The sequence below is a fragment of the Pecten maximus genome, chromosome 17, assembly GCF_902652985.1.
Source record: "Pecten maximus chromosome 17, xPecMax1.1, whole genome shotgun sequence".
Lineage (NCBI taxonomy): Eukaryota > Metazoa > Mollusca > Bivalvia > Pectinida > Pectinidae > Pecten > Pecten maximus.
In genome coordinates this window covers 5,018,961-5,031,864 of record NC_047031.1, presented here as the reverse complement: position 1 = coordinate 5,031,864, position 12,904 = coordinate 5,018,961, and the positions used below count along the sequence as shown (strand labels likewise).

At 34.4% G+C, this 12,904-nt stretch overlaps 1 protein-coding gene across 1 annotated transcript in view; it reads left to right on the top strand.

The window, feature by feature from the left end:
• The first annotated feature begins 7,034 nt into the window (after positions 1 to 7,034).
• LOC117315428 (cysteine dioxygenase type 1-like) overlaps positions 7,035 to 12,904 on the top strand; it is a 33,182-nt gene continuing 27,312 nt past the window's right edge. The window contains exons 1-2 of the mRNA XM_033869613.1: positions 7,035 to 7,146; positions 9,757 to 10,010. Coding sequence (XP_033725504.1) covers positions 9,811 to 10,010 — 200 coding nt within the window. The 5' untranslated portion in view covers positions 7,035 to 7,146; positions 9,757 to 9,810. The remainder of the gene's footprint in view (positions 7,147 to 9,756; positions 10,011 to 12,904) is intronic.

Sequence of the window (12,904 nt, the reverse complement as noted above, 5' to 3'; positions counted from 1 at the left end):
TGTCAGTCAATACAAAGATACACTAAACCTGTCAGTCAATAAAAAGATACACTCAACCTGTCAGTCAATACAAAGATACACTTAATCTGTCAGTTAATACAAAGATACACAAAATTTGTCAGTCAATACAAAGATACACTAAACCTGTCAGTCAATCCAAAGATTCACTTTACCAGTCAGTCAATACAAAGATACACTAAACCAGTCAGTCAATACAAAGATATACTAAACCTATCAGTCAATATAAAGATATACTAAACCTATCAGTCAATATAAAGATACACTAAATCTATCAGTCCATCCAAACATACCTTAAACCTGTCAGTCAATCCAAAGATACACTTAATCTGTCAGTTAATACAAAGATACACAAAATTTGTCAGTCAATCCAAAGATACACTAAACCTGTCAGTCAATACAAAGATACACTAAACCTGTCTGTCAATACAAAGATACACTAAACCTGTCAGTCAAGACAAAGATATACTAAACCTGTCAGTCAATACATAGATACACTAAACCTGTCTGTCAATACAAAGATATACTAAACCTGTCAGTCAATCCAAAGATACACTAAACCTGTCAGTCAATACAAAGATATACTAAACCTGTCAGTCAATCCAAAGATACACTAAACCTGTCAGTCAATCCAAAGATACACTAAACCGGTCAGTCAATACAAATATACACTAAACCCGTCAATCAATGCAAAGATATACTAAACCTGTCAGTCAATCAAAAGATATACTAAACCTGTCGGTCAATCGAAATATACACTAAACCTGTCAGTCAATACAAAGATACACTAAACCTGTCAGTCAATCCAAAGATACACTAAACCTGTCAGTCAATACAAAGATACACTAAACCTGTCAGTCAATACAAAGATACACTAAACCTGTCAGTCAATCCAAAGATACACTAAACCTGTCAGTCAATACAAACATACCTTAAACCTGTCAGTCAATCCAAAGATATACTAAACCTGTCAGTCAATACAAAGATATACTAAACCTGTCAGTCAATACAAAGATATACTAAACCTGTCGGTCAATACAAAGATATACTAAACCTATCAGTCAATATAAAGATATACTAAATCTATCAGTCCATCCAAACATACCTTAAACCTGTCAGTCAATCCAAAGATACACAAAATTTGTCAGTCAATCCAAAGATATACTAAACCTGTCAGTCAATACAAAGATATACTAAACCTGTCAGTCAATCCAAAGATACACTAAGCCTGTCAGTCAATACAAACATACCTTAAACCTGTCAGTCAATCCAAAGATATACTAAACCTGTCAGTCAATACAAAGATATACTAAACCTGTCAGTCAATACAAAGATATACTAAACCTGTCGGTCAATACAAAGATATACTAAACCTATCAGTCAATATAAAGATATACTAAATCTATCAGTCCATCCAAACATACCTTAAACCTGTCAGTCAATCCAAAGATACTAAACCTGTCAGTCAATACAAAGATATACTAAACCTGTCAGTCAATCAAAAGATACACTAAACCTGTCAGTCAATCCAAAGATACACTAAACCTGTCAGTCAATACAAACATACCTTAAACCTGTCAGTCAATCCAAAGATATACTAAACCTGTCAGTCAATACAAAGATACACTAAACCTGTCAGTCAATACAAAGATATACTAAACCTGTCAGTCAATACAAACATACCTTAAACCTGTCAGTCAATCCAAAGATACACTAAACCTGTCAGTCAATACAAAGATACACTAAACCTGTCAGTCAATACAAAGATATACTAAACCTGTCAGTTAATATAAAGATACACAAAATTTGTCAGTCAATCCAAAGATATACTAAACCTGTCAGTCAATACAAAGATATACTAAACCTGTCAGTCAATACAAAGATATACTAAACCTGTCAGTCAATACAAAGATATACTAAACCTGTCAGTCATTACAAAGATACACTAAACCTGTCAGTCAATACAAAGATATACTAAACCTGTCAGTTAATTCAAAGAAACACTAAACCTGTCAGTCAAACAAAGATATACCAAACCTGTCAGTCAATACAAAGATATACTAAACCTGTCAGTCAATACAAAGATATACTAAACCTGTCGGTCAATACAAAGATATACTAAACCTATCAGTCAATATAAAGATATACTAAATCTATCAGTCCATCCAAACATACCTTAAACCTGTCAGTCAATCCAAAGATACACTTAATCTGTCAGTTAATACAAAGATACACTAAACCTGTCAGTCAAACAAAGATATACCAAACCTGTCAGTCAATACAAAGATATACTAAACCTGTCAGTCAATACAAAGAAACACTAAACCTGTCAGTCAAACAAAGATATACCAAACCTGTCAGTCAATACAAAGATATACTAAACCTGTCAGTCAATACAAAGATATACTAAACCTGTCGGTCAATACAAAGATATACTAAACCTATCAGTCAATATAAAGATATACTAAATCTATCAGTCCATCCAAACATACCTTAAACCTGTCAGTCAATCCAAAGATATACTAAACCTGTCAGTCAATACAAAGATACACTAAACCTGTCAGTCAATCCAAAGATACACTAAACCTGTCAGTCAATACAAACATACCTTAAACCTGTCAGTCAATCCAAAGATATACTAAACCTGTCAGTCAATACAAAGATATACCAAACCTGTCAGTCAATACAAAGATATACTAAACCTGTCAATCAATACAAAGATATACTAAACCTGTCAGTCAATACAAAGAAACACTAAACCTGTCAGTCAATACAAAGATATACCAAACCTTTCAGTCAATACAAAGATACACTAAACCTGTCAGTCAATACAAAGATACACTAAACCTATCAGTCAATACAAAGATATACTAAACCTGTCAGCCAATCCAAAGATACTAAACCTGTCAGTCAATCCAAAGATATACTTAACCTGTCAGTCAATACAAAGATATACTAAACCTGTCAGTCAATACAAAGATACACTAAACCTTTCAGTCATTCCAAAGTTTCACTAAACCTGTCAGTCAATCCTAAGATACACTAAACCTGTCAGTTAATCCAAAGAAACACTAAACCTGTCAGTTAATCCAAAGAAACACTCAACCTGTCAGTCAATACAAAGATACACTAAACCTGTCAGTCAATACAAAGATACACAAAACCTGTTAGTCAAGCCATAGATACACTAAACCTATCGGTCAATATAAAGATATACTAAACCTGTCAGTTAATACAAAGATACACTAAACCTGTCAGTTAATCCAAAGATATACTAAACCTGTCAGTCAATCCAAAGATACACTATACCAGTCAGTCAATACAAAGATACACTAAACCTGTCAGTCAATACAAAGATATACTAAACCTTTCAGTCAATATAAAGATTCACTAAACCTGTCAGTTAATACAAAGATACACTAAACCTGTCAGTTAATCCAAAGATATACTAAACCTGTCAGTCAATCCAAAGATACACTATACCAGTCAGTCAATACAAAGATACACTAAACCTGTCAGTCAATACAAAGATATACTAAACCTGTCAGTCAAACCAAAAATATACTCAACCTGTCAGTTAATACAAAGATACATTAAAACTGTCAGTCAATACAAAGATACACTAAACCGGTCGGTCAATAAAAAGATATACTAAACCTGTCAGTTAATTCAAAGAAGCACTAAACCTGTCAGTCATTCCAAAGATATACTAAACCTGTCAGTTAATCCAAAGAAACACTAAACTTGTCAGTCAATACAAACATACACTAAACCTGTTAGTCAATAAAAAGATACACTAAACCTGTTAGTCAATACAAAGATATACTAAACCTGTTAGTCAATCCAAAGATATACTAAACCTATCAGTCAATACAAAGATACACTAAACCTATCAGTCAATACAAAGATATACTAAACCTGTCAGTCAATACAAAGATACACTAAACCTTTCAGTCATTCCAAAGTTTCACTAAACCTGTCAGTCAATCCAAAGATACACTTAACCTGTCAGTCAATCCAAAGATACACTAAACCTGTCAGTCAATCCAAAGATACACTAAACCTGTCAGTCAATCCAAAGATACAGCTAAACCTGTCAGTCAATCCAAAGATACACTAAACCTGTCAGTCAATACAAACATACCTTAAACCTGTCAGTCAATCCAAAGATATACTAAACCTGTCAGTTAATATAAAGATACACAAAATTTGTCAGTCAATCCAAAGATATACTAAACCTGTCAGTCAATACAAAGATACACTAAACCTGTCAATCAATACAAAGATATACTAAACCTGTCAGTCAATACAAAGATACACTAAACCTGTCAGTCAATACAAAGATATACCAAACCTGTCAGTCAATACAAAGATACACTAAACCTGTCAGTCAATACAAAGATACACTAAACCTATCAGTCAATACAACGATATACTAAACCTGTCAGCCAATCCAAAGATACTAAACCTGTCAGTTAATCCAAAGATATACTTAACCTGTCAGTCAATACAAAGATATACTAAACCTGTCAGTCAATACAAAGATACACTAAACCTTTCAGTCATTCCAAAGTTTCACTAAACCTGTCAGTCAATCCAAAGATACACTAAACCTGTCAGTTAATCCAAAGAAACACTAAACCTGTCAGTTAATCCAAAGAAACACTAAACCTGTCAGTCAATACAAAGATATACTAAACCTGTCAGTCAATACAAAGATACACAAAACCTGTTAGTCAATCCATAGATGTACTATAAACCTGTCAGTCAATACAAAGATTCACTAAACCTGTCAGTTAATACAAAGATACACTAAACCTGTCAGTTAATCCAAAGATATACTAAACCTGTCAGTCAATCCAAAGATACACTATACCAGTCAGTCAATACAAAGATACACTAAACCTGTCAGTCAATACAAAGATATACTAAACCTGTCAGTCAAACCAAAAATATACTCAACCTGTCAGTTAATACAAAGATACATTAAAACTGTCAGTCAATACAAAGATACACTAAACCGGTCAGTCAATACAAAGATATACTAAACCTGTCAGTTAATTCAAAGAAGGACTAAACCTGTCAGTCATTCCAAAGATATACTAAACCTGTCAGTTAATCCAAAGAAACACTAAACCGGTCAGTCAATACAAAGATACACTAAACCTGTAAGTCAATAAAAAGATACACTAAACCTGTTAGTCAATACAAAGATATACTAAACCTGTTAGTCAATCCAAAGATATACTAAACCTATCAGTCAATACAAAGATACACTAAACCTATCAGTCAATACAAAGATATACTAAACCTGTCAGTCAATACAAAGATACACTAAACCTTTCAGTCATTCCAAAGTTTCACTAAACCTGTCAGTCAATCCAAAGATACACTTAACCTGTCAGTCAATCCAAAGATACACTAAACCTTTCAGTTAATCCAAAGAAACACTAAACCTGTCAGTCAATACAAAGATATACTAAACCTGTCTGTCAATACAAAGATACACTAAACCTGTCAGTCATTCCAAAGATACACTAAACCTGTCAGTCAATACAAATATACACTAAACCTGTCAGTCAATACAAAGATATACTAAATCTGTCAGTCAATACAAAGATACACTAAACCTGTCAGTCAATACAAAGATATACTAAACCTCTCTGTCAATACAAAGATACACTAAACCTGTCAGTCAATACAAAGATACACTAAACCTGTCAGTCAATACAAATATACACTAAACCTGTCAGTCAATACAAAGATATACTAAACCTGTCTGTCAATACAAAGATACACTAAACCTGTCAGCCATTCCAAAGATACACTAAACCTGTCAGTCAATACAAAGATACACTAAACCTGTCAGTCAATACAAAGATATACTAAACCTGTCAGTCAATCCAAAGATACACTAAACCTGTCAGTCAATACCAAGGATACACTAAACCTGTCAGTCAATACAAAGATACACTAAACCTTCCAGTCAATACAAAGATATACTAAACCTGTCAGTCAATCCAAAGTTACACTAAACCTGTCAGTCAATACAAAGATATACTAAACCTGTCAGTCAATCCAAAGATACACTAAACCTGTCAGTCAATACAAAGATATACTAAACCTGTCAGTCAATACAAAAATACACTAAACCTGTCAGTCATTTGAAAGATATACTAAACCTGTCAGTCAATACAAAGATACACTAAACCTGTCAGTCAATACAAAGATATACTAAACCTGTCAGTCAATGTAAAGATATACTAAACCTGTCAGTCAATCTTAAGATATACTAAACCTGTCAGTCAATACAAAGATACACTAAACCTGTCAGTCAATACAAATATATACTAAACCTGTCAGTCAATCTTAAGATATACTAAACCTGTCAGTCGATACAAAGATATACTAGACCTGTCAGTCAATACAAAGATACACTAAACCTGTCAGTCAATACAAAGATACCCTAAACCTGTCATTACAAAGATACACTAAACTTGTCAATACAAATATACACTAAACCTGTCAGTCAATCAAAAGATACTCTTAACTTGTCAGTCAATCAATTATTAACACTGACTAAAGTAGCAAAATTTTATTGACAGGATTTCAAATATTTAGAAGCAAAGATACCACACTAAAATTACATCATCTCACGATTTATCTTCCAAGATGGCGGCGACCATGTTTTAAGTGTGCGAGTGATGAGTTTCACTAGAGAAGGATTTATAACACATACATGCACATGTTTGTGTCATCGTGTTTGAGAAAACTTAAAAACTTGCTTATTTTTTGTTTTATTCTCCCGGTTTACTCGATTTACATATAACGGAATACGATCTTCTTAGAAGGCTTCTCTTCTTAGAAGAGTGCAAATCGAACGGGGCTCCGGCATTCCATAGTTAGAGGTTAAATCTCATGAAGCATAGAGCATATAACATTTCGGAAACGGACTATAGGCTAGTTCGATGACCTTGACCCTTAATTAAACGACCGGTCTAGAGAGAACCCGAAGTTCCCAGACGTCATACATGTGTTTACATCAACAACGATAAGGAGTGCGAAAAAATTCCTGCTTGGATTTTGGAATTTATGTTAACAAGAAAGACAGAAAACCAAAGGAGATAGGTGAGTTTTTTTCTCGATGGAAGACGAATAAGATGATGTGTGGATATTTATCAATTTTGATGGTAACATGTTCCGTGTTCCGGAAACATTTCTCGAAAATCAAGGTTACGTTGGTATTATGTTTCGCCATGCTTCGGTGCATGAGTGAAATGCAAACTTACATAAAATATTACTTGTTTACCATCGTGCTTATATAATCCAATTTAGACTAGTAGCTTTTTTCTCTAAAAGCATGTATAAAGTCTAGATACGCATGGTTTATGTTAGCGATCCCCTACAACTTTATCTTCAGCGCCAGACATGGGTATCACTATCTGACATTATGACCTCACATCATGTCATGAACGATTCTCATGATATACATCTCGAACACTAGGCCAGTATGCAGATTGGTGATCTATTTTGGTATACGTAGTGAGCGTGACCCATATCTGCCTTGGGAACAGTTTTTCTCTTTTGACGATTCGAGATTAGCCTTTCCTGAGACTAGCCATGGTCTTCCTAAAATAAGATGTGATTCTTTTTGTTTTAAAATTGGCGGGATAAGTCACAATATATGTGTTTTGAAGATTAAGATTTCCCTACAAAAAAGATGATTTGACTTTTGAAATTATTATAATTAAATGTATGTTGGTATCATTTGTAATGTGTTAGTTATCGCTGATTCAAAGGGTTCAAAATCGCTGTTCTTCAGAAGGTGTTAAAACCAAGAAATTTGTCAAAAAAAAAACAGCTATTCAATTCAAACAAAGGTTGTTTTTACGACTAAGCAAAAGAGGTAACGTTATAGTTTTCAATTAAATATTCAACATCAAAAATTTAAAGTTTTATAGAGTTAGAATCTCTGCAGTGCTTTTTCTCACTGATTTGGTACGGGGCCTTTTTGTCTCATTTTGGGAAGAAAATTGGTGAATTGGGAAAGATTTGTTCATGAGTAAACTGCAAATTTTGGGAATTTGGCTGTCAAATAAAATACACGTAATTCCAATTGGGAATGGGGCCCATTAACGACCCCGAAAAGTCCCAAGAAAAAACCCTGCTCTGGTAGGGTGCACTTAGTCATAATGCTCTTGCCTTTCAAAATGAAGATTTTATAATAATAATATAATAATAATATAAAATACCATAATCTATTGAATATTTGGTTATTGCATTTTTGCCAGGGAAATTTATTGAACTGGAAAAACTTTTGTTTTCGCTCACTGCAGTGGTGATCATGCATGAACAGTGAAAATACATGTATCAGATTTTGCAGCAAAAATATAAAAGATACAATCTGATTAAAATCAGCTGTTACATGGCTAGGTTTACTACCTACTATATGTCTGAGTGAACATCTGAAGGTGCTCCGATCAGGGTCATTCATGTTCAGGTGATCACCCCCTCAACAATGAAAGCTCATTCATATAAGCTATTCATAGATAAGCTTTCCAAAGGCTTTGGTTACATTTTGGTTAGCAAAAAGATGCGACAAAGATATGGCAGATTTAAATGAAGTGATAAAGACAGTTCTGAAGTTTTTCGAGTAGGTCATAAAACGTTTGAACTGACGTTACATCTGCATGTGTCAATGATTAACCAAAGGCAAAACGGCATGGTAATTACACAAATTACAAAATCTGTTTGATTTTTCTGGGCGTCAGGATCAACGCCATATTGTTTTACATCTGTTTGATTATTTGGATTTTATTATGACTAAGTGTACCGTCAAGAGGCCTAGGAATATTGAAGTGCTGGACAGATCTTGCCAGCAGCAATGTGATAATTAGCTATTATATTATTGAAAGGTCACCTGATCGTACATGATCCTGATAGGAGCACCTTCAGATTCTCAGACATAGTATACATATATGTAGTAAACTTAGCCATTTTAATCAGATTGTGAAAATATAAGTTTTTCGTTTTTGACAAGTCAGAGCAAAAACCTTTGTATTCACCTCATTGAAACTTGCTGATTTTTCCAGTTGAAGTGAAGATAGATAAATGGGTTATTATGCAGTAGTTCTGAAATATTCAGTTTAGTTTTTGACAAAATCCTCACTTGACATTAGCTTTTCATACACTGATTCTCCGATAACAGCAGAAACGCTTAAACTGCATTGACCAGTCCTTTTAAGTTGACGTGGTGTAACGGCACAAATGGGTTGACATTATGAATTATGTTACTGATTTCCGCACTTTTTGACATTATTAATTTTTCGGTGTTTTTAATTTCACTTTTGTTCACATCAAAATGCAAAAAAAAGAAAATTGATTCGTTTCCTATGGAATGTAATACAGATGTATAACATATTTCACACATCACACATGACAGAATATTTTGATATTTTGTCATACAAGCCATTCAATTTCTATATATTTTTCTTACATCTGATTCCTATTTTAGTACGAACTATTCATGTAAAATGTCCAGTTCCGGTGCTTATTAGCTAGCTAGACCTCACGATATTAAGGCTGTCTGGAGCTCGTTCAAACTCTTTGGTGAAAAATTCCTCTTTATTTTTTCAACTTGAAATTTTCATCAGCCTTAATTTCATATCAAGAAAGATTCTAAAAAAAAAATCATAATCGCTTTGGCCAATAAACACATTCATTATAATCTAATTACAGACAGTTGTATACAGTCGCTCTTTAGAAGCCACAATACGAAGGAATCCGGTCACCATGGAAACCGACACAATGGAATCACGGTTCTGTGATACCACTAAGATTGACGTCCCGCGTACTCTGGAAGACCTCATCAAAGCACTACACAAAGTATTTGAAGATGACAAGGTCAATGTGGAGTATGTGAAAGAGCTGATGACCTCGTATGAAAGCAACAGAGCCGACTGGAAGAAATACGCCAAATTTGACCTTCACAGGTAAGAATTTGCATTTAAAATTGTTTTTAAGTCTAAAATCCTAAAGGCCTATCATGTTATTAACCTGCCTATATATATATAGGTCACCTGGATACTATAGACTTGTCTATAAAGGTCACCTTTGTAATGTAAACCTGCCTAAAAAGGTCACATATAATGTTAACCTGTATATAAAATTTAAAGGTCACCTATATAATATAAACCTGTATATAAAGGTCACCTATATAATATAAACCTGTATATAAAGGTCACCTATATAATATAAACCTGTATATAAAGGTCACCTATATAATATAAACCTGTATATAAAGGTCACCTATATAATATAAACCTGTATATGTATAAAGGTCACCTATATAATATAAACCTGTATATAAAGGTCACCTATATAATATAAACCTGTCATTAACTCATACATGCCTTTCCAGTAAGCTTTGTTTGTTCTTGAGCTTAATATATATATATATATTTTCGCAATCGGTGAACAGCAATGGCCAATTTGAGCTTGACCTTGAGCTCCTTGTGCAGCGATCAAGTGCCCAATTTTTCAGTGAATCGATGCACCATTTATATAAAGTATTGGCCTTGTATAAAAAACTGATTTGCCAACAAGATAATCAACAGAAAACATGATGCAGCTTTTTAATAACTTTGTTGTCCGGCACCTGGTGTTTGATTATGTCATCAATTCATCATCTATCATAGATCAGAGACAGTGTCAATACTATGTAGTCAGGGATCACTAGGGATTTTTTACTACCGTTTATGGGTAGTTTCCCCTTAGAATTTTGTTCCATTTTTCCCCTCAGACTTCTGTTAAATTCACTGAAATATTGTATTTTCCCTCATTTTCATGGCAATAATATTCCCAAATACTCCAGATTTGCTTTCCTAATTAATTAATTGCTGTTTTTACTTGGAAAATGTGTTATTAAAGCAAAAAACTGAAACTTTGTGATGTTTAAATTTCCCCTTTTCAGAACTGATTTTCCCCTCTAGCTATTGTCCAAAAAGGGTAGTTTCCCCTAAATTCTAGATTAATCCCTGGTAGCTATATATGTATCCACTATGATTTGAAATGATAAGACAATTTAATACATATGCTCGGTGTACAATATTTCAATGGTTTGAAAATGTTGTAAAAAGCCTTGATAGATACACAGCTTACACACAGAACAGCTATTGGCAGTTATATATGCATGCTGTATTTTTTCAGGCGGTTTCAGGAGTCTGAATATTTTTTTAAAACATGGTCACTAGACAAAGGATCAGTGACATGAACTTGTCCAAATCATCAATTAACCCGTCTTAATCAGTATTTTTTTCTACCATTTACTTAAGGTCAATGATTTTAAGAGAAGTTTGTACGTGCAGTAACTTGAATATCGGATATAAATGAAATTACTCAAAACAACACACTTCACTGTTTTAAATTTTGAGGTAATTATGTCCCCCAAACGAAGTGGGGGGACATATTGTTTTTGCTCCGTTTCTTCTTCTTATTATTATTATTACTAATGCACCAGCAACCAGATAGCTCAGTGGTAAAGTGTACGTCTAGAGTTTGCAGGGTCTCGGGTTCGAACCCCTGTCTGGCTACTATCTTTCTCCAGTTACATATTTAGCGAGCTTGCAAATCCTTGTTTAAAGCATTGGGAGGATGCTAAAGCAACAGGATATCCGAACCTGTTGTCTTTGGGAGGTGAAGATTTGATAAAAGGAGGGAGGAATGTTGCGGAACTGGACTGGGTTGATCATCGGCGACCAGGTACATGTAGCTCAGTGTTAGAGTGCACGTGTCTGTCTAGTATTTGGAGGGTGCTGGGTTTGAACCCTGGTCTCACTACTAAGTTTTCTCTTTCTCCTGTTACATGTCTGTTTACCTCTGACTTATAACCTGTGACACACTTGATACATGTACATGTATGTCTGTTTTTTAATACCCAGTAACTCATTCCCAGTTAACCTGTGACAGGTTATGAGTCATAGAGTACAAAGACAGGTTACAATAAATTGTATGAGCTAGAGTCATAGGGTTCCCCCCCCCCCCCCCCCCTTCGAATTCTGACCACTGGGGATGTCATTTTTGCCAAATTTTAATCTAGCCCCCCAAAACGTGGGGGGGGTGGGGTTGTTCAAATACATGTAGACTGTAACTAATTATCAAGTCCCTGTGGGTAAACAGAATTATGAAGTCAATACAGGGGGGTACCCCGGTGGAGACACAACGTCCCAGAAGCAGAGACGTGTATATCATATACACGTCTCTGCCAGTAGGTAGACATTTGTAGTAATACAGACGAATCTGCCGTAGATACAGATATTTATTATGAAGTGTTTACAAAGGGATACGATACTCGATAGTAACGTGACCCTGGGGTCAGGGTCAGCTGAGGGTAGTCAGATCAGACCTGCAGACCAGTCAATTTTAAACAAAGATGCACTGTACATGAGAAGTACAAATATTCTTAATAGAAAAATCCCGCGGATAAGCAATTAGATCGACTATGGTTGAGAAGATGAATTATTTATACGACCATATCTGTAAACTGTAAAACGAAAGTAGGTCTAGCCCAACTAGGTGAAGCACATGCTGCTATTTACGCAATAACTGTTCGTTTTACTTGATACGATATATAGCTATGAACAAAATCAGTGTTACCTTCCGTTGTATTTTAGCACATTGGTGTCTCAAAAAATGCGAAAATAATCCGGTATAATGTTCAATCATCTTCTGTTTTTATTATCGTCATGCATGTTTTCCGGGTCACGTTCTAATAGCATGTGGGCTTCCGGTTACGTCATAAAATTCATTTCCCGCGAATTTATTGGGAAATCTAAATCAACACTTGAAATGAAATGAAATGGAAGAAATAAAAAAATGTCTAAATAAA